This window comes from Colletes gigas, unplaced genomic scaffold, assembly GCF_013123115.1.
Source record: "Colletes gigas isolate AHSC1104 unplaced genomic scaffold, ASM1312311v1 Colletes_gigas_Sc00020, whole genome shotgun sequence".
NCBI lineage: Eukaryota > Metazoa > Arthropoda > Insecta > Hymenoptera > Colletidae > Colletes > Colletes gigas.
In genome coordinates this window covers 3,477,922-3,501,724 of record NW_025106649.1, presented here as the reverse complement: position 1 = coordinate 3,501,724, position 23,803 = coordinate 3,477,922, and the positions used below count along the sequence as shown (strand labels likewise).

Sequence of the window (23,803 nt, the reverse complement as noted above, 5' to 3'; positions counted from 1 at the left end):
GTCCCATTAAGAATCGAGAATCATGATTCACGGGCCTCGAGACTCGGGCCTAGAAAAAGACCAGCGAAACGTTTTATAAATCGCCAGGCCTATCGGAAAGTTCTGTCGTGTTCGTTCCCTGCCTATATCTTCGCGTTGCTTAGAACCGCTCCAAGGCTTCGTTGGGAAATGTCCAACGAACGCCACGGATACTTTAATACCGGGGCAGCTTTCGTTTTCGGTCGATTTGGTCCGATTGCAACGATTCAGACGCATCTGGCGAAACCTACGCTTTCCTTCGGGATACCAGCTCTCAGTAAAAACTGGTAAATGTTCGGAGAATCTTTGATTCATAGTCGCCGCTTCTGAATTATTGTTCGAAAATGAACGAGCTGCAAGGAAGGACCAACGACAAAAAAGTGTCGATCTATTTTTTACACGTATCGTCAGTGTGAACGCTGGATGCAGACACTGAGCCTCTCGCAGCCGAATCCGTCCTTCGCAGAAACCGTGTCGAAAGGGAATTCGTTTCAGGCATGACTCTCGAGCGAGCAACGCGATCTCGTAAACGCGACAGAATATTTTTAGATAGTATCGAGCAAACGGGGATAAACGGATCCCCGTAGAAACATAATCCGTGCGAGCCGGCGATGTTTAATGTATCAAAGAATCGATCGTCGACCGGTGGATCGGTGATTCGAGTAATCCCATTGTCCGCCGGGGCACACGACCCGTTGCGCGAAGCCGTGCAGATGAATAAAGTCCTCATAATTGGCTTAGAGAACGCTCGACATTTTCACTTTCCAGAGATCGTTGCCCCGATAATGACCAACCCGCGTCCCCGTCCTACAAATATCGCCGTGCACGACTCCTACGACAAATCGCGACTCACGATCCCTTGTCGCTCGTGCAAGCCTCAAAATTCCTCGACGGATAAAAATGTTTAATCACCGATAACAGATAAACAACAGCTTATCAGTTGTTCGTCGAACAAAAAATTAGAATGAAATATTTAAATTAACAGTTCTCGTTAAGAAATAACTTTTCGAGTATTCTTGGAAAATTCTAAAATATTCTTCACAAAAATACGCGTTGTTTGCATTTTCAAACATTAAAATCCTCCAATCCGTTCAGGAGTTATGACGTTTTAAACATACGCATGAAATTTCAGGGGAGTCGGACAGTGTCAGTCAGACATTGTATTTTCGGTAAAGAATTTTTTTCTCGGAAGTGCGTTGGATTTCGGGGGCATGTCTATTCACCAAAAATAATTATAATTAACCCCCACAACCAAAGATAATTTTTCCAGGACGATTTGAAATTGTTTAATTTTGTCGAAAAATTTGCCCACCTTCCTGAATTTTTTTCTCGAAAGTGCGTAGGATTTCGAGGGTATGCGTATTCACCAAAAATGATTGTAGTTGACCCCTGCAACAAAAAATAATTTTTCCGGAACGATTTGAAATTTTTTTTTCGCCAAAAAATTTGACCACCTACGACTTTTTTCTCGAAAGTGGATAGGATTTCGGGGGTAAGTTTATTTGCCAATAATGATTGTAATAGACCCCCACAACTAAAAATAATTTTTTTAGAACGATTTGAAATTTCTTAATTTAACCGAAAAATTTGTCCACCTATTATAATTATTTGGATCACCGGGTGCCGGATAATTGGAACACTACTGCACCAGTTTTATCGATTTCCCGATTATTTTGCCCTTTAGTATCTCTCATTAAAATTTTTTCCAGTGGTGACCAAACACCCTGTATAGTACGATTTAAATTTCACTGGAAATAGAAACAGTGAGTATTGGACAGACAAACTTTTAAATTATCTCGAAAACAAAGTCTCGAACGAACAGATTTTATCCCTTATGTTTGCCAGGATAGACACTGTATATTTGCTGGACGCAGTCGACTGATTAACTCTACGTTTATAGGCCTTGTTCGCAAGTCGAAAGGTGAAATGTCGCGTTATATAGTTCTAATTAAGGCACGGTTATCTCCGGGTGAAACGGGTGTTCGCATAAAATTATGTCGATCGCGACAATAAACACCGGGGGATCTAGGGTCGCGAGAGCCGGGATCGACGCGCCGTGAAAACTTAATCGCGCGTGTGGGATAATATCTCGTCGACCCACGTGGACGGGAACTGGAGCAACGAGCTTGATAGTGTCACGGGTTAAATAATGGCGCTAATCGTACCAATCGTGGCTGCCTATCAATCGTATTAACGCGCTTGTAAAAGGAGAGCTGTAAAGTTATCTCGATGATCCACGGAACTCGAACGCGTTTGAGGCATTCGAGGTATTCGTCAGCCATCGTTGCAACATTTCCTGACCGTCGTTCGCGATCGTATCTTCGCCGTTGCATCGATCGCTTCGAGATTTACCGAACGGTATCGTTTCTTATCCAAAAAAAAAATCTTTCCACGCCGTTGTTACGCGCGGTTTTCTCGTACTTTCTCGCCGTACGCGAAATCATAATTCGAATAGAAGGAAACTGAAATTTCTCCGGGCACTCGACTCGTAAATTAGGAGTGTGTCTCGATACGATCATAACTATGAGCCCATCACGCGATCCGCGCGTTTCGACATGTTCCAAGAGAGAAGGATCATCTCTGACCTCATTTTTCCGTACACGATAATCAACGGGCATGTTGCACGCTCCGCCGTACTTGTCAGGCCCGATTCCCTTTACTTAAATACGGGCTATTCGAACCGACGATCGATCGCGTGGATCCCATTTGCGGGAACCTGTATCCCCGGATCGCAAGACTCGATTTTTTTCGTAGATTATTGACCCTCAATTACGCCCGGGCCCGAAATGATACGGTCCAAATTTTTTGTTTGTCGATGTTACTCGCGATACCGCTTCCTTATATTAATTTATAATATAACGCGCATTTTTTCAGATTTATTTTTCTCTTTCGCGACGCGCTTGGTAATTTTTGTTCGTCGGGACTGTCACCATTTGCGTTCGATCGTTTATTATTTACCCGTTGGTTTCTCAATTCTTTAATGGCCGAGATAAAATTAAATATACAATGGTGTAAACTATATTTCTGCTGGTCATCCTCGCTTTTCTATTAATGGATTTTCACAGCTTGTAGACGACGCATAATGCGAGCGATCCGAGCTGAAATCGCAGGAGAAAACGTGAAATTTCACTCTTGTCTAATTATGTAAATTTAAAATGATCGTTTAAGGAAGCCAATCATTCACGGAGGCACTGCGAAGGATTTGAATGCCCAATGAGCGGCAAACTGAATTTATCCACCGTTTGTCAGTTATGTACGCTGATTTTACGGTTGCTGAATTCATTCTCCGTTCACCACTTTTACATTGGGCTCTCCAATGCACAATTTCCAGAGAAAGTAACGGAGTTTCAATTAGCACGCCGGGATATCAAATCGATCGTACACAAAATTTCTCTTAAGTCTCATACTCTGTGATATTGTATAAATTACTTTATTCCGATGCATTACAGATCGATATCATAATACTTTCGTATTCAGAATAAAATACTAAAAACCAGATAAAATGAAAGTCTCTCGATAAACTTTTCAAACGAGTCACGACCGTAATTTCTTCGAGAAATATTTTCGTTCGGAAAGAATGGGCGATAAAGGTGTTACCGTTCGTTTTCACTGAATTTTCCGGTAACCAGCGTCGAGTTTCCGATTATGGTTGGAGTTTGTGCGCGGGACTGCCTCGCCTTCGTTTCGCTTTCCATCATCGGAAGACGCAGAAACTGGCTTTATCCTTGCCCGGACACAAGTATCCGTAGAAACTGCTAACTCCGCGACTGATAAATGGCGTCGCCTCCTGCACCCGTGTAACGAAATTGATGGCACGTTGGCTAATATCTGGCTTTCCCGACTCATTTTTCATTCCATGGTGTTCCGGGCCGAAAGGGCTAAATTTACGATTCCCAGGACCTTAAATTTTTTACACGTGTGTCTCGTATTCGGTTGCACAGACATGCACTATTATTTTTCATCGAAAATAAACAGAATTTAAATTCTCGAAACAGTGAAAGAATCTCAAGAACCAGAGATTGGGCGTTCGATGGGCGAATGGAAATTAATTTTCCCGAAGACTGTTCGATCTCCACGTCACAGATTCGAATTCCTCGGAGTCGCGGGAGTCGTATCGAAGGCGGCGTAGGGTCAGAAAGCGAAACAAAGGTCCGGCACGCTCGTCGTGCCAGGCTAATTATCGATAAGGCAATCAATCTCTGGAACGCGCCGCTCGGGTCAGTAATGCCAACCTCCGGGCCACGGAGAGAAAGCAGTTTTGATTGGAGCTACGTGCCGACTGTTCCACGGTATTCTATCTAAGCTGGTTACCCGTGCGCCCACTTTACCAGAGTTTTGTTAGTCATTTGTTTCGACGACGATCGACGGTTCTTCGACCCATTAGGAACGTATGTTACCTTAATGCAACATCGTTTCATTTACAATTTTTCTCTCGCTCGATTTACGTAACTCGATTACATTTTTTGACGCCGCCCCCCGGTGAAAGGGAATTCCTACCTGTGCATAGTTATTTTTTCGTCGCTGCATCTTCCTCCATTTTAGTCCCACAATCGTACGATTTCAAGATAAGTATTTATAGGACTAATTTTTCAAAGAGTGAACCTTGTATTTTTCATTATTTTTATAGCGAATCCTAAGAAGCTATCGATGAAATTTGAAGAAAAATTCTTCACGTCAGGACGAAATTTGAAATCCCTTCGGTGAGAATGCGTCACGAAGCAATACATATTTCGCGCGAATAGAGTTTGAGTTAGTTTAAAAAAATAAATATTGAAACGAATCGATTAGATAGCGCGTCGGTAGACCGACGTAAAACAGCATTTGCATGTGACGCGCGTCCCGGGACGCCGAGGCGACGAAGAGAATAAAATAAAATAAGTAGAAAAAACGAAGAGAAAGGAACGACGCGTGCAGGAAGGGCCGCCGTAAGGCTTTAAGAGGCTGCTCACAAAGGAAAGAGGTAAAAAAAGAATCGGCGACGTGCGTACGCGGCATAACTCGCGAATAATGCGCCGTTTTATACGGGCGTACACTGGCGCTCAAAAATCTTGAGACAGTTACTAAATTTCTCGTGCAACTAAAAAAAAAATTAACAGAGATACTCGTTATTGACAACAAAAGTATCTTCCAACGCAATCTACTAATTCGATCAAAGAATCGGGTAGATTTGAAAAAATTGAAAATACTCGAACGTGCGTCGTAAATAAATCTATCTACCTGTTTCGAAGTCCAATCGTTGGAACAAGGTATTACCGATCAGCGTACGAACTTTTGAACAGCATTGTACGGGGGAACGAGCCGTAAGCAAATGCATTTTGCAAGAAGCGGGCCTTAAGCCGGGCTCGCACGAGGCCTCGTCGTCGTCGTCGTCGTAACGGCGAAGACGCGCTCGTTAAAGCCTCGGTAGATAGATGCACGATGCTCCTTCCATCTACGTGGATGTTTAACAAGAACTCGTAAGGGCTCGAAGACTTGTCTTCATTCAATATTGTTCAATTAAAAACTCGTAAACTTCTTTGATACCGCTGGCGCGCAGCCACGTCGAAGAACCGCCCTTTCGCCCCGGATAATCCCCGCGGAATTGCCGACGATTTCGCGTGATGCGAGTAATTTCGCTCGCTCGACGGCTCGCGTACGTTTACGATAAAAAGAAATACCTGTTCTTGCGCCGGAGATCGCGCGGCAATTTAGATATCACGTGGAAAGAGGAATAACATCGACCGGGGCTGTTTCTCGTTTCTTTCCAGCGACGCGGCGTTGAAAACGCGATCTCCGATCGGATCGCTCGCGAATAAACGCTCGCCTCGAAACCATTTTTTACCCCGGTTTCACGACTCGTCAAACTTTAAGGAGACGTTACAGTGGGAAAAACGACAACAATTTCGGGTTATTACGCGTGGCTCGTCGAGTTGCGCCATTCTCTTTGCTATTGAAAATCGCTACGCGATAAATTATAAAATTATGTCACGTAAAAGGAGAATACAATTGGGAAAGACGAGGCTCGAATTGCGTGGAACTTTACAACGATAAGAAAATATTATTAAAAAATAAAGAACGATGTTGGCATAATTGCTGTTTACCACGGAACAAACAACAAAAATCTGAAATTTCGCGAGCGTAGCGACGAAAATGGCGGTGGTCGCGTCGCGCTCCAGATTCCCCGGTCGAAATTAATATGATTATTCGCGGGCATGCATCGTGGTTCCATTGTGGCTAGCCTTGATCTTGGCCAGCCAGTGAAAGCATAACATTAGAGCCGCGCTACTTATTTTTCCGCGAAAACGGGGACGTTGTACGAAAAAGAAAACGAAGGAGAGGGGGCAAAGAAAGGGACAAGGCAGCGTCCGGTCGGCCATTATGATGCAAATTAACGTCATTCGCGGAATTTTGCGCGTTGGTCGGCCTCGATTTTTTCCGGAGCGACGAGGAGGTTCATTAGAGTGTGCCAATTTCTTCCCTCTTTCCCTCCCCCCCCTCTTTCCGCGTGCTCGCGCGTTTCACGCTCCGCGTCTGGGAAAATATCTTCGCGCGCGAATTCCCCGGACGCGATTCGGGCCGGTTTCGTTCGCGGCAACAAATTAAGGCGGTGCACGCGTTAATTGGGTAATTAAAGGAGGGCATGGCGCAACCGCGCGAGAATTAAATTCGATCGGGTCGCGGTTCGATCGTCCTAGAAACTCGTCGATGAGCCGTCTTCTGCTTCGTTTCCACCGAGCTCGGTACATTTGTTCGAATAAAATCTTCGAGAAACGATCGTTAAAATAATATATTACCTTGTTTGGCTAGACGGTATTTCTGATAATTAAATGTTTATTCACCTGAACGGTCAAACGGACTTCTGAACTATTTCGTTGCTCGATATCTCGACTTTTTATGTACGTAACAATTATTTTGTACAAGTAGATTCTAAGTTTAATAGCTTGATTATGATTTGACAATGTTTAATCGACTACGATTGAGAGCATCAAAATCGTTCGAGCAAAATTAGTCGTTCGGAAGTTGTTTGAACTTGATTGACATCCTGTCTACGACGAAAAGTTGGGGCAAACGCGGCTTTCGAGACCACCGGAGAGTTTCGATCGACGGGAAATAATGGAAATTATGTATTACGCCCTGAAACCGAACGTGACTGGGGGCCGAGCGTAACCCAGATCGAAAATAGCCTAAACCGAGAGGGGCTCGGCTTAGTTTAGCCTCAACTTTGCGTGATCCGAGCGTGGAACAACCTGGACCAAAGCATCCTAGGTACATTTAGTAGTCCTCGTAGCTCCTACGCAGGACGTTCCAAGTTTTATCGATCAAAATATGACAGTATATTCTACAAACAATGACTACAAAATAAACAAGTATTTATTCGTACGAATCTGTTGTTCGTATAAAATTTTGTCCGTTTCTACCGAGACCTAGAGTACTTTTCCGCGGATCTAATAGATCTTGGACCACGCAGAAGTTGGCTCAGGCTAGATTAAACGCTAGATACGCTGATCGTACGCAAACCTAGTGCAAACGAGAGTTTAGAACGGCACCAAGTCGGGTAATGGTCCAAGCTTAATAAAACATAAATTCTATTATGACAGTAGTGTATGCCTCGCGTGGGATGAGGTCAGCCGACAAAAGGAAAGTGCTCGTTCTTTCTTCACCTGATAAGACTGTTTTCTCGGTTACAAAGAGCCGGGCTAACAATGAGGTATGCTCGGTTACGCAATAAACCATGCGTGTGTATGCTGATTGTGCAATAAAATGACTGTGTGCTTAACAACGCAACGTTTCCAAAAGAAACAACCCGCGTTAACGTATCCCGATCGTTGTTGTTTAACCATCGCGTAGCGTAGATTCGGTCTCACGATATTAAACTACCAATTTTATAAGATAAATAAGCAAAATATACCTGACCACTTTATTTTAACGCAAGTAAAATTAGTATAATATTATTGTACACGTTTGCGAACTTTTTTTCATTTCCGCGAAGAAAGGAATTAACGAACCATAATCGTACAAATGTTTGGCCAGAAGCGGTATTGATTTACACGTTAACCAGACATTTTCGTTCTGAGTCCAAGGTGCAACGCGACGAAACAATCACCGAGAATCGTTTAGCCAAACATCGCGACACGTATCAACAAATTTCGGTCGCTTTGACATCGAAGCCACGCAACGAGTCGTACATGCTGATTTCGCAGACTTCGTTTTTCGACGCGTACATATGCTGTGTCACTATTGTTATGCAACTAATCGCCGTCAGTCAGACGCGGACAGGTAATAAATCTGCCGTGCACGATTCCGGAGCGAAAAATGATTCGTGCAAAAATTGAGAAATACAAATTCTCATCATCTCTGAATATACTCAGACCTGATCGTTGGATCTGTGAAATCCGACTGGGAACGATTTATTAAAGATGTTAATTTTCGTACGCCTAGCTTACCGTATTTTAGAAGCTATTAGTATATACCGATTAAGCACCACTATTATGTAAATATATTTAAATACACTTTCGTTCCAAAAATTTGTCGATAGATTAAAAGTAATCGAAACCCGTTTCTAATAAATACGGTTGTGTTCTCCGAGCAAATATTATCTCTAAACGCATTTATCGGTCGATAGCTATCTGAGCGACAATATTATTTAACCGTTTTTCGCGGATAGAATTTATTACCGTTGCGCGGTCGTTTTCACGAAACCGTCAATTCGCGACTCGCGCTTAATTATATACGATTATGCAACGAAAAGCGTTTTAAACGACCAGGTTACGGGCGCCTTATCGGCGGAGTCGTTGCTCCTTATCGCTCGGGGCATTACGACGACACAAATGCAACCGACCAACGGAACGTTCGTTTATTTTATTGCGCACGCACTCGCCGCGGCATCGTGGATTTGCTGCTCCCATATTTAACATGACTTTAGCATTACGATTTCAGATCGAAATCTTATAAATCAAACGAAACGCTGTTCGATACTGGCCGAACCCGCGTACAAGGTATCCGAGGGGCAGAAAAAATCGAGCAACGCGCACTTGTACGTTCGATCGTAATTCATGAACGTCCTATGCGACCTCGTTCCCGAGTTACGGCCATTTTTGCATTTCGGTAACTCCCCTGGACAAGCTTTCACGACTTTCGTAACGAACCGTGTAACGATGGAAGCTCGGCGAGTCGACGGGGAACCGCGTTACAGCAATATTTACCCATCCGAACATTGAGTTTCACGCGCGAGCAGGTCCCTCGAACTCGAAGGACCCCGGAAACAACGCGCCTAATCGATGGTGCACCGCCGTTGCCAACGAGGGCAGAGTGAAAATCACGCGTGAATTAACAAGGTCCGCTTAATTAAGGAGTCGGTACCACGCGGCGACATCTGTTACGCACCGTTCGCGTCGCTCGATCTTTAAAGGCCTTTAAGGCCTTAAGGCGCCTTCTAATTATTCACTTTCTCCGGCGTCTTGCGATGAAACGGCCGAGATTTACGGGCTCGCGTCTCGCTCGATGTAATTTCGATGATAGTCCCGATGGAGGAACGACAATGGTGCCCCGAGCTCTCGTTCCTCGATTCGCGCTCCCTTCCGCGTTCCTCGCCGCCACGGGACGCTTATTTATCGATTTTACGATCCTCGATCTCCGTTTATTATTTGCAACCGTCCATACCGTGATTTACGACTAATTCTCGAAACAACTGCGACCCTGTATAATTGGCTGGACGGCGTTTTACGCCCGATCCACTTTGGCCGCGAACAACCGAAATTAATCGCGTCGAGGACCTCGCGGGTTCCACATCGGCTGAATCTTCAAATTTAAAATTTATTCAATCCCATCTCCGTTGGAACGTCTCACGGTTCGAATAAATGCAAATTCGGGTGACGAAAAACACGCAACGCAGCTTTTTTACCAGCATTCTTTGTTGTTTACTTCGGAAAGAATAAAAAATTAATAAAAGATAATCGAACAGAGTTATTGGTTCAAGTTGATTTTAATTTCGAAATCGACGATGAATAACTTCTCCTCTGTGTCATTTCTGTGTATTCTGATAAGTTAAACACTGTTATCGTTGCAAGCGATCATGAATTTTCTTAGTTTTGAAAAGTTATTCGATGAGGTTCGAGGGCGTTGCACGAAGGATCTTCAAACTAAATGACTCGGGATCTAATAGGAAATGCAACGCACTAAAAGAGTTCCAGTAAACTTACGCCCCGAAATGCTTCCTTAAGAAGTTATTGCTAACAATCTTTCCGTGGCCAGACGCTGCGGCGATAAGGTTTTATGGCTCGAAGATAATTCGAAGATTTAGAGACCTTTCCCCGGGAGAACATAATTTTTTATCTTTCTTATTGCGTGTATCTGTACACTTCTGTGGTTTATTCAGGAATAACGGTTGCTTGTTCCACCGTTTGCATTCTACACCTCTGAAAGTACGATCTGCATCGTACCCTTGGAAGAATTTTACCTCCTTTGATTTTATCTGGCTTCTACGCACGCTGGATGCCAAACTTTCTTCGTTTCCGAAAGCTGAAAAGGGTTCTGGAAACTCGATACCGAGGCGGAAGATCGTAGAATAAAATCGCACGAATATCGATCGAGTTCTATGTGAAATTGAATTTAATATTAAGCGTGTCGACGGTCGAACGAAAGCGCGTCTCGGAAGAGCCGAGGCCGGGCAACCGGAAGAGGAATCCCCGATTCTTCGTGTACGCGAGAAAAACTCACGGAAGCCCGGTCGCAGCTGTCATAGAAAATCAAGGGAGAGTCTGTTGATCGAGGCCAAACACGGTCATCCATGAAACCGCTTTCTACTCGTGCGTTTCTCGTCGGCGCACCGTGGACTCGCGTCTTCAAAGAAAGACACGGGATTCGATAATCGATCGTTTCAATTCGCACCCCGCAGCCTGTGCAACGCGACGTCAAATGAATCGCAAAATGCTTACCAACCACGATATTCCCGACTAGATCGTTTCCACCGTTCAAGTCGACGAATTGATTTCTCTATGCCTCCGATTCGAATCTCGATTTTTCGAGGACCCAACTCGACCGTCGACGCTCCAAAAATTTTCCACGCGTCTCCAAACATCTGGTTGAAACGGATCGAAGCTACCAGTTGGACCGCCGTGAATTTAACTTCGAAATCGTTGGTTCGTTCTTATCGATCCGCGCGTGATAGGGAGGGAGGGGGATAAAAATCGGATACGAAGCGCGTTAAAGGATCTCGTACGTCGCTCGCGGGAGAAAGTTTAGAAAGGAACGGGATCCGTTCGTGGTCGTAAATATAAAACAAGAAGAAAAACCGGACGATCGACGGGAACTGTTTACATTTCACGAGTCACGTTTTCGCGTACGATGCAATACGAGAAAGAAAGAGAGTCGGCTTAATAGAAAGAATGATCGCGCACGGGGCGGGAATCGTAAAAAAAGGTATCGTTTCAGCGCGTCGACGGCGCGGAAGATACCAGGGCTCTGCACGCTTATCCTCGCTTTCTCGATAATGAGAAAATTGCGCGGTTCGATCGATCTTGTAACACGATCTGCCGATCATAGACTGTCGATAACGCGCCGCGCGCGCCCCGAGGCGTCGGAACGGAAGTGATCGATGGGCACGGCGTAGCATTTCCGATCTCCACCTCCGATCGTTCCTCGACGCTTCCGCGAGAGCTGCTCGATCCTTTCGAAAGGAACCGAAAAGCTACCAAATTTAGGCTTCGAACTATATTTGTGAAACGCGAATGGTGGACACCGGTGTCCGTCGCGACAGTGAACGCGTTAATGGTACCATCGATCGAGAAATTTTCGCTCACCTTCGTCCGATTCAGCGGATTCGAGAAGTCCCAGCCGGGGGCGACGAACAGGTATCCGCATTTTGAAATCTTCCTCGTGGCCTGAAACAAAAAGACAGAGTCAGTATTTACGCGCACGTGTATGGAAGAAACACGGGTCATCGATTTATTATGTCTGTTAAAAAAAAGAAGTGAAGCTCACAGGGTATTAATAAAATTGTACGAACGAAACTCCAAATGTTATTAAAACTAATATTTCTTGGGAGCGCAGCAATTTCTTTGCCATTTCTGGCTCGCTTTATTTTCGACGTTTCGAGCCGCGCTTTCACGCGATTTTTATATTAAACTTATAATTCTCGAAAATAAAAGAACGCACAACTCCAGGTAAGCCGAAATAAAAACGTATCTCCGACGCCGAGCGATACTTAACGGAGCAAAAAAGGCGAACATTACGTTCCCGGGTCGAAATTTTATTCGACCATCCAGCTCCGTCGACCAGTAAAAAATAACTCGAAAAAACCGACTTACGAACTATCGTGAGTTACGAGGCGGCGGAGAAGTAATCGTCGATGGCCCCAAATAGCCTAATTGCTCCAAGAGATCCGGGTTCGACTACCCCGCAGATTTGTTAAAGGACTGTCGTCGTTTCGAGTTCGTGGAAAAAAAAAGTTAAGTTGTTTCGATTATTAAAAAAGTTTCGATCGAGCGAAACACGACCGGAATATAAAGCACGAAAAAGCAATTTGCCGTCTGGCGAAACGGGCCGTTCCATCCGCCACGCACCGGCGTCTAATCAAAGTTTCCGGCGACGCCGCCGCCGCGCCGGATCCTCTTCAAACTCTATTATTATGTTTGGACGAAGATTTAGGGGCTACCGCGTGCAGGAAAAACGACGGAGGACGGGGATCGAAGGGCACAGGGACGTCGGAAGGGAAACAGAAGCAGCAGCCATTCAGGTGGAAAGGAAAGTCACGTGAGCCAGGTACGTATCTCCGAAGAATCTTAAATCGGTCATTCATCAAGAGCTCCGAGCCAGACAGCGTTTCCTCTCTCATCCATTTCACGTGTTTCCTCGCTTGTTCGTGCCTATAAAGGTTCATTCACACTATCCACCGGGCGAGCACGTTTACAAACACGCATCCACGGGGTTTTTAACCCTGCTCTGTAATTACTTTCGAATCGAGTCCATAATCGTCCTCCGTGGTCCGTAATTAAGTCCACGAAATTTGGGACGAATAAAAATATTACTTTCGTCTTTATTACATACTTTGATTGCGGAAAGTTTACAGAAAATTTAAAGTAACGTTAAATGTTTGTGATTGAAATTGAAAAATTTCACTCGGTGTAATTAATACAGAGCGCGTCGAGTATATGATAATTAGAATACTGCGAGAAACGACGCCATAATCTTAATTGCATTCAGCTCGAGTGTCGCACTAGTGCGAATTAAGGACCCCGGCCTAGAAAGACGAATGGAATTTCTACCACTGTCGCGCCTCTCGCAAAAATGGTTGATGAATCGAAATCCACTCGAAGCCTATTCAAACATGGCTAACGGTGCCGTGTGATATCACAATGGACTATGCTCGCATCGCGGTTCGTTACACGCTGAAACGTTCCGTCACGAACCACTTCGTTGTCCTAAACAGTTACTTTCAGCAAGTTGGACGCGTTTGTTACCAATATCGAGACTAGAAACGCTTAATTTACTTTCACGAAAAATGGAGTACTTTTTCTTTGGAAGTTTCTCGTTTCAATTTGGCTCGAGAGAAACGATCCGCGAAATTCTGGAGCAGCGAAATTTAATTTAAAAACTTTGACTTTCGTAAACGTGACGGTTCGATAATGTCAAAATTTTCGAAATAAAGAGAAAATGCATGAAATTTCCATGCATTTCGTGAAAGGAGAACCGCGAGGGGCAAAGCTGGCTCGAGAAAGAGAGAGAAAAGGTCCAAGCAAGAAAAGTAATACGTCTTCACGGCTGACAATGATTTTCCAGTGCGTGGCAATCACGAAACGAGGCGATCATCAGCCCGGGCAGAGAGGCAAGAACGAGAATTCACTCTGCTTTATGGAGAAATAAAGTCGGTCTGGCAGCGCTCGAGGTTGCGTTCCCCGGTGCCCGAGCGCGTCTTTCTTTGGAGAAAATTATGGTGCTCCCTTGTATGGGCTAAACAAAAGATCACGGACACCGACAAAAAGCTCCGATGCCTAAACACGCGGTAACGCGCGTGCACACCGCGGAATTCCATTGTGAACGCTTTAACAGAAACCTTGTCTACGATAAACTAATTTACGCGCCGCGGACGAGCCGATTCTCTCCAACGAGCGCAATTACCACCAGAGATAAAATGCTTACGCGCTTGTTACTGTCGCGTACAGCGTCGAAAAACTCATCGTACGTGGGAAAATACGCTCCTACGTTCTTTTCGTGCTCGCCTACCGTTCAGGCGAAAACTCGACGTTGGCGGGGGATCGCCAGGAACGCGATTATTCTCGAAAAATTAAGGGTAACTCGCGAAATTGATCCCTACGCCTTTCATTCGATCCAATCGTCGACTGTAAATCTCTGGAAAACTTAATTCCAATCGTTAAAAAAGAAAATCAAATCGTATTCAAAAGAATACTTATTTGATAGACGATTAATGCAACCATACGTGTCGGGTTTTACGCTTCGACAAGTTGAAACAGTCGTATTCCTAACAACTTTCTAATTTATTTCGAACATTCGAGGAGATAAAGCGTGTAGCATCTTCCCGGTTACGTAACAGGCATTTCACCTAACTATACGCGGTTCAAGATTGATTAGGATCATGATCGATTCGACGATGCAATTATCACGGCTCATCGTCGAGGGGAATATTAAACAGACCATTTTTCAAAGTTCCGACGAAGCAATTGTGTTGGATTTGAGAGTAATGCGAGTCTTCTTCTGTCGAAATATTTAAGGGTATGCATTTTAATCGGCTTATAAATATTAATAAATGGTAATACGCGTATTTTATGTTTCACCGATCTTAGGCGCGCGCAGATTCATTATGCGATCATTTTTATGAAAATTGACCGATGAAATAACACCTTTTATTCGCCGCGGCTGGTCTTGCGCCACTTTCGACGAATATTACACCTTCGGTGTTTTTATTTTTCCTCTTGCGGGAGAACAAAGCAATGGAATCGAGTTATTCGCTTTTAAGTAGAATAAAACAGTCTGACGCAAGACCAGGCTTAAATACGATCAAAAATCAGTGATCGTAGAGTTATTTTATTTCACCCTTTCAATTTTGGGGAACACAGGAGCCAGGATTGATAATCTAGTAAGCCTATCGTGAACGAGCAAAGTCGCGGTTAGACCAAGGATCGATCTCGTGAAATCTCGACCAGACATTCGATCCGTTCGTAAAGATAATTCGACGCTCTCGATGGAAGTTTTTTATTTCGTCGGCTCAAATCGATTGCGTCGAATCTACGCTCTGTTTAACAGCTTTCCGTCCGGGCAGCGCTGATTTCCTGTCGCCGGGCGCGCGTTCACAATTGACTTCCGGTCTGTCTCTGCGAGCCACGGTATCCCATTGGACAAAAGCGCGATGGAAAACTACCGACGATCGGACAGATTTACCATCGCATCGGATCTTTATTGCGCTTGCCAGCGGATGCAAAACGAGAAACGCGCGACGCGCGGAATGGAAATCGAAATGCTGTTTCTACCGTCGGGAGCATTTATTTTTAGCACCTGAGAAGCGTCAGGGATCAAGGCGATCCGATCGACGATACGAGAAGAACATCGTCGCAGGCAACCGCCGTGAACGGGACGAAATATGTTTACCAAACAATGGCCGACGATCTAAATTAAGGGCGGGTTACGCCTTTCAGCGTCTTATATTTTAATAAGGATTCTAATCATTCTTCTAAACTCGAGTTTAGCTCTTCGGAGTCGACTGTCCTGCTGCTAGCGACAGGTTGACGACCCGTAAACCGAAGTCTCCGCGCCTTGAGTTTACCAGGGGACAAGAAACTAAGAAATATTGCCCGGTGAATAGCGGTCGTAAAGCTAGGAGTAGCTTCACGGGTCTTTCGAGTGTCTCTGCTGAATCATATTTCCAACGTCCATCGAGAGTTCCGGCGGGATATCTGAATCGACTTCGCGGGCCCAATTCGATAGCTCGGAGCAACGCCTCTGCTCCCACGAACGAGCCGCGGCCGATACTAATTAATATCGCAATCTTCATCGATACCTCTATAAATCATCCCAACCCTGGACAGGCTGGCCGAGAGAAATCTCTCTTGGTTGGCCGAGGTGTTAAGCATCCATCGTCCCGGTCTCGGTCGAACGATCGATCGACGCCGATTTACTAATCCGAAGCCGAAAGAACGGAACGCGGAGCGACCCGCTGGGACGGTGTTGCGCAATCAGAGACACTTGTCCCGCGATTGGCAATAATTGGACGACAGGTTGATCGGCTGCTGGAAGGGGTCCACAGGTTCCTCGCCAGGTCGTCCTTGACACGGTTCGACCGAGTCCTTGCCAGTCCTTAAGCTCTAAACGCGACCCAGATGCGGGGCCCACTCGCCTCTAATCTCCAATAAGGTCGAGAGACGACGAAGGTGGCCCCCGCCGACGTTGGCGTAGGTGCACGCACTGTAAACCGAGCGTCGCCGAGGCGGCGAGCTGCGCTTTATTAAGGCAATTAAAGATCTGGCTCGCTCGCCACCTCGTTAGCCAATCAGAGCATGGCGTGGGCGACGCCCGGCCAATAAGACAATCCCGTTCGACGCGTTAACGCTTTCCGAGCGGAGGCGGGAGTACGAGTTTCGCGCTCCCGGTCAAATCTTAACGACGACGTTGGCACACTCTTGTCTCAACGCTCTCGCTGGGTGGCCGGATTATTACAAAATTCCTATCGATTTTGTTAGATATTCGGTGGAGTATATAGACTGCAGATGATCATGTCAAAATATGTAAGTGACATATGTCACACATGTATCAATAATATGCCAAAATATATTCAAAATTATGTTCAAATAATTTTATTACTTGAACATAATAATAATCAATTATTATTTAAATTACAATGTTACGGGTATTTTTTCAATATTGTCGAGAGTTAGTCGATGACGATTAACGCTTAAAATCAATTTATTCAAGATGTGACTGATTAATGCACCCTGATCGCAATTTTATTTTTTCATTAATCAATCAATCAAAATTATGTAACTTTGCGACTTATTGATTTTGACGTGAGAAGAACTAAAGCTGATGTAAGATTTAAGAACCGAAGGGAAAGAGGAGTCACAAGTCGAGGGAATTGAATCACGATCGCGCGTCAGCGTCGAAGTCGCGCGTACGCGACAGCGGCCGTCGAAACGTTAATTCGGCGTTGGCATACGGTACACGTACCGAGCGTCGCGATGAGAATACAGGAAGCTATGAAAGATCGTCGTGCGTTTAGATTCAATAACGAGGAGGCCCCTATTAGAGCCTCCTTTCGTTTAAGAGAACATCCATCGTTAACGAAGTCCTACGAACGCGGCTCGTTCGCCTCTTCCGGGGCACGATGATCGAGCGTAAAAGTGATTCGACGATTTTTACCGATAATCTCGTAATCTTGCTCGCCGGAGGGTTCCTGAAACCCGCGAAGTCGCCGGAGAAAAGCAATTTACCGCGAGTTTCTCTCGCGAGGAACGTAAATCTCCTGTCGAACGACGACGAACGCTCCGACTGCTATGGCTTCTATAAAGTTACGTGATTTCTAGAGACCTCGAAAACGTTAAAACTGAATAAACTGATAATTATTTGGGATAATTTCGAGTAATTGATACAGTACTCGAGTTTTCGGAGCGAAACCGAACAAAAATTAGAAACAAATTACTAACGAGAATTTCTAATTCCAAATTTTGGTTCTGCTCTGAAGACCAAAAAGCAGCTTAATTAATAATTGTAAACAGCAATATCCCTATAATTGCAGAAACTGTTCTCAGTTTTTCTAATTGCACATTTTGGATACGTTTGGGGTAAATCGAGCAAGTGTGCGGTCTGTGTGGCGCGATCGACGATTTGTCTTCGCAATATTCTACGAGCAACCGCGCACACGTCGTCAAAGCTGTCCTGCTCGACGCTGTCGGTCGTTCGACACCGAGCTCGCGTGCATCACACAGGAATCCCACGCGTCTCGTCGTCTGCGTATCCCACATCCGGTGTCCACTCGAACCCCCGTCTGCTGGAAACCTGTCCCCGCCTAGCCGCGACCGATGTTTATCGCGTCGAGAAATCGATCGACGAAAGGATTAAGAACGCCGTGGAAGCCACCTTACCCTCTGGTCAGCCAACAGAACCCTTTCACCCGTGGAAAATCCACACACCAGTCGATATTTTTCTGTTCGCCGCAGACGGGTCGCGAGATCTTCAAGGACGACCGTTTCAAGCATCGCGCATCACATTTTACAAGGATAGATACAAGTAAGTGGAGGCCTCCGCGACACGTCCAGATCCTTCCCTTCCATTAACTACCAGCCGTGTATTTGTCGCTCGAAACATATTGAGTGGAACAATAAAATCGAAATTATTTATTCCGAAGAACGCCATTCCCGTGTCTAAAGATATCCTCGATAACAATTTTATATCGTAAACATCGTTACCACGGTTTAGATAGAAGGAATATTGCGTTTATTTTCGTCAAAACGTCGAGTGAAATAAATTATATTTTCTGTCAGGCGTTTTTACTACGTTATTCGGTACTTTGATCGAAGGAAGATTGCATTGTCTTCCGCTCGCATTAAATTGACCCAATTGCTTAAACGCTGGCAACTTCGACGCCGATACTTTCGCAGATAACGCTCCCAAGGGCAATCTTAATTCGTATCATCGCGTCGTTGAACGCCGTCGGTCGATTTGACCAAATAAAGTATAATAAACTCGAATCTGGAGATCTCTCCACACCCAATCCAACGAGGATAACGATGTCTGCGAGACGCTCGGTATCAAAATAAGACACGAATCTTAATTACCTGCAGCTCCAATCGTCCAGTTCTGCGCGACATGCCGCAGATGTAGTAACAGATTTATAAAATGTACGGTGTACAAGCTGCACGGAGAAAAATTCAAACCAAACTTCAGAAACGAGCAACTTGGGTAAACGTAGATCCATGTAATGTTAACGAGTCGATGTAATTCTTTAACGAAGCTGTTTTCTTCTGTTTGTTTACGTCGGGGAATAGAAATTCTGTGCTGGTTTACATTCTGCACACCTGTGCAAATGACAGGCTAAATCTGTTTTTGCATAAAATAAATGCACGCAACTTGGCAAGATCCAAACAATGGTGCAGGGAGTCTAACCGATAGATCTTCTTTGGTAAAATATGAAAGATGGCCTACTTTTTCCGCATCCTGTCTAGACTACCCCCTTAATACGCCAATTGATTCCCTCTTCGAGCGACTTTCTACTCGATTAGCACCGCGACCGCGTAACAGTCAAAGAAAACCTCGAGGAATCGTCGTTGCCTCGGAAATTCCTCGCAGGAGAGCTCGGTGTTCCGATACTTTATCGCGATTATGACCCCGTCGCGTCTATTACTATTCAGGAAGCCGCGTTAAATAATCGCCTCGATCCATTATTCATCGCGGAAAATAGGATGGCTCGTCGAGATCGCGGCGAACGGAGGTAAAAGTGGCGACGATAAAGAAGAACCGACGCGAAATGACTCGAAAGTTTCTCGAATCATCGACAGCTGCTGAGCGCGTCGTTTGGGTCAGCGAAGCCACTGGCGTAATTTTATCGAAAATTTCCACCGTGACTTAACAGTTCCGCTTATACGCGATCCGAGCTGAGATTTTATGACAGCGTTCGTAGACTGCGACTCCATAAATACACTCACCCCCTTCGACGTTCGACTATTCCGAGCTTCCGAACGGGAACAGAAATTTTGATGGAATAATATTGGCTTTTATTTTAAAAGAGACGTTACCGAGCGTTAGAATAGAAACTTATTTCTAAATCGTAGATATTGATAGACACTGGTTTCGGAAGATAAATCGTAACAGTTTGCAGCTTACTGTTCGATGACTCGATCGACGCTATCTCTACCGAAGATTAATGCACGCGCGAAACTGTGTTACGATAACTAAAATAAGTAGAACTTTGTTTTACCGGATTATTCGAGAACTATATCCCACCGATATGGAACGAGAAAGAAGCGATAGCTCGTCTCGAACGCGACCATTGCGATTTTAAACTCACGAATGTTTGTAGTTTGGTCGAAATTCGCCAGATTTTTTTCTCGCCACTTTTCCAGCGAGATGCTAGTCTTTTTCCCACACGACGGGGACCGTATTGCTTCGTTTCCACGCAGGCTGTAATTAACAGAGCGTTCTTAACGCAAGTCCTACAATTAAGTGGTCGTTAAACCTCCGCCCGGGAAATGTGAACTCGTCCGTCTTGACTAAACAGGCCAACGTGGAATTCAGTTAACGCGGAGGGAGACGGAAAAGAAAGAAAAAAAAGTGGAAAAACTTTTCAACTCCGTTCGACGAAACGACTGTCGGTCGTTAACGGCGTTCACCTGTGCCCGGTTACGCAAAAGATCGACGGCCACCTTGCGCGGCTCGTTTTTAAACGCCGATTACGAAAACGAATCGGCGAGATCCAGAGAGAGTGAATCGTTGTTCCCAAATATCACCGTCGATTCTTAACCTTTCGTGTTCGACGCTATTTCTATCGCGATTTTATAAAAAAAATTAACACTTTTAATTCTCGACGCGAAATTGCCTTTGAGAAGCCGGGTGGCTTGTATTCAGAAAACTTCTCGGAGTGCAAAGGGTTAATAGGAATCGTGGTAATAAAAGAAGATGACTGTCGCTTTGAAGTACTTCGAGAAGATCCTTGGAACGAAGTTGGACTTCAAACGCGAAGGTTAATGAGTATAAACAATTTTCATGGCATTAATATCGTAATGATAAACTGTTTTTTGCCCGGGTGTTATTAATCTCTTCGTACCTGATGCACGTGATAAATTCAAGCGCAGATGAATCTAAAATATAGAATATAAGATGTCCAATAGTTTCGTAGCTCTAAGCGCTTTAAAATATTGCAACATCTAACATCGGTAAGATCGTGAATAAATATTCGTAATTAAATTTTCCAAGGACGCGACACGGCTAGGATTTATAGATGTCACGGGTCAATATCGATTTGAATTTCTCTTTGCTTTGAGCAAACTTCAGATTATTTCTAAGTATTATAGCTTTTGGAAAGTATTAACTCTGTTGAATGGCATATTTACTTTCCAATGAAGAAATTGCAACGGAACAAATGTATTCATTTAGTCCTCTCGTCGCCCTCGATCCTCGTAGATGAAGAATCGTCAGCTGATTTCGACGAAACTGGGAATAGAATGCGTGGCGAAAGAAAGGTTTGTCTCCTGTCCAGGAATGTTCTTAGTTAACGCTACGGTAACGTGATCGCGCATAGACTCGTAATATCCGTGAAATGTCAATAACCGACACAGCTACAGCGTTTACATAATGATCCGCGTGGAGGGGCGCTCATTCCCGATCGATATTTTTCATTCCTCCCAACCTTCACCGTCGATTCCTCGTTATTTTTTTTTTCTTTTTTCTCGCGACGAACACGCAGAATGCATTCTCACCTCTTCCAGTAGCTCGTTAGTAATTTGCGTGGCAACAATGGTCGTCGGGAGTCTGGTAATTATTCTGTACACATGCACGCATCTCGCCCTCTCTTTCTTTCTGCCTCGGTCGCGAACGTCAGGCTGTTTATCTGGTCTCTGGCCTCTGGTTCTCTCCTTTTCCCCGCGTCGAAACAGCCTGTTCGATCCCACGTCTTCGACCTCCAACGCTTCTCTTGGGTAATTCTTTCCGAGCCCCGGCTAACCAGCGCCGTGGTTATTTGTATGCATTTGTATGCACAGCTGTATTGTTGTTGCAAAACATGCGAGACCAGTAATCGACGTAACACGCCGGGAAGGACTCGGGCGTCTGGGAAGAACGCCGAGAGAACGAGAGACAAGGGAGGTGGGTTAATCTTGCGTAACGTAATGATCCTCTCCGCGGTACCGATACCGATGCTGCGCCACGGCTTTTCGATTTCTTGCGTCCCCTTGGCATGATCGATGGCGGTAAATCGTACGAATACCTCGCCACGATAATGATACGTTACGATTTTGCGCCCGCCTTCTGCCTCCCGGACCTCCTCCGCGGCTACGAGCCCTCTGATTTCTCTGTTTCGACGGAGACACCCTGCAATAATGACTCTTTCACCGATAGGGGGGATCAATCGATTCTCCATTTGCTTCATTTTCACGCGATCGGTCGACCAGGGTCCTTCTATCATAGTTAGTAGACCCAACTAGTGGACAAATTAACATTTTATAGTTGGAGTGGAATTTTCAAAAATGCGAAAAAGAGAAACAGTTATGGAGTCAGTGTCTGTTGTAGCCTGGAAGATCTACGACTCGTCGATCGACGTTTGCCCACACGACAGGCGGCTAAGCGAGAAAAATCGCTGGACAACGAGGCGTTGAAATCGTGTCAAGGACGATCGACGCGGTGCCGATATTATTGACCGATCTCGCGGAACGAGGCGGTTTCTTGACCTGACCCACACAGTCGGTTCGACCGACCTCGAGCGATAGAGCTCGCCGTGAGAGAGATCCCGAAAGCGGACGCGGGTTAAGGTGAATAAGGTGGAAAACGTGGGTGGATATAAACGTAGGTGGATATATAAGGTAGACCCCGATGTCGTGATGCGCACTTGTCGGGAATGACTGGCCGTGCCTCCCGCTCGTGGTTGCCCCGGGCAATCACGGGGCATAATGTGCAACTGCAGGGACTCGTGTGTGCCGCGATTACACGCTTGCCTCCATCTTTCTCTCTCCGTTTCCACAGAAAAATCGAAACCTTGTCACACGACCGTGGAAATCGCGCCCGGAAATTCACCGATTCTCGTACGATCGCCGAACCCAGATCTCCCCGGAGACCTTCGTGGCCCCGGTCGTCGATGTTCCGTGGCTTCCGGGAGTCGAATGGCCTTTGCATTCGGTTCTTTTCGTTTCCTTAATAGGAATCGCGCGTATATAATTTGCCATTCTATCTACCGAAGCCTCTTCTACTTTTCTATGAAATCGAATTATACTTTTTTAAAGCGTGCTATTAAGATTCGAAAAATTTGTTTCGACGCGAAAGATAACGCCACGCCTAAAACTTTCGTGCCACGAGTGGATGCCAAACTTCCGGGAGCAAACCGGTCCTTTGTGACAAATTGTCCCCGTAAGATCTTACCGTTTTCTTACTAGACGCTACGTGCACGAAATTTTATAAACGACGTCCAGCAAAATTGCTGCGACTTGGAAAACATTCGAAACTTTGTGAGAAGTGAATTCGAGTCGGTAAGATCGCAAAGAAAGTCTGTGACAAAAATTTGTAGATAACGTTCGGTAAACACCTAACACAGATACGGAGAAACGTAATCTAAAGCTGACGATGTTGGTGTCGAACAAACAACGATAACTGCATTCGTAGGACAGAGAATGATTCTAGTAAATGGGCTAAGTGAAAATGTGCATTTTTTCAAACTAATTCCGATAAAAATTATCGCGAATTATTTTGACGATACGAATTACGAGAGCGCGATGATTCATCGTATGTTCTCCGGAAACGATGAAAGTGCCCCGAATAAAAACTCCAGACAGACCGAATGTACGTATCGCTTTTTTTTTGTGTCAAATCGATTAAAGGTGGATGGGTCGATGACTCGGGTACAAGAAACGAGAGATGCTTCGAAGCACTCACTTTCTTGACGACCGACGTTGCGGAGAAAGTGGTAGAAAACGGTCTGAGAACAGACGGAGGATAAGCATAAGTCATCCGCCGGTATAAAAACGAAATAATTACAGGGGAAAAGAAGCTGGCAATAAAATCGTATGAAAACTTACCAGGAAGTCGTAACAGTGCAATGGTGTACAATGGGAACTATTGGGAACATAGTACAGAGGATGCTTACTGCGTATGATGAAAGTTT

General features: G+C 45.0%; 1 protein-coding gene across 6 annotated transcripts in view; it reads right to left on the bottom strand.

The window, feature by feature from the left end:
• The window catches only part of LOC122400846 (protein outspread), a 211,008-nt gene that overhangs the window by 143,126 nt on the left and 44,079 nt on the right, over positions 1–23,803 (bottom strand). For 5 of the 6 annotated variants that reach the window (XM_043402539.1, XM_043402540.1, XM_043402541.1 and 2 more), the window contains exon 2: positions 11,796–11,876. In XM_043402539.1, the coding sequence (XP_043258474.1) occupies positions 11,796–11,876 (81 nt within the window). Of the gene's footprint in view, positions 1–11,795; positions 11,877–21,413; positions 21,606–23,803 lie in introns of those variants that run through there. The other variant, XM_043402542.1, reaches the window with a different exon arrangement.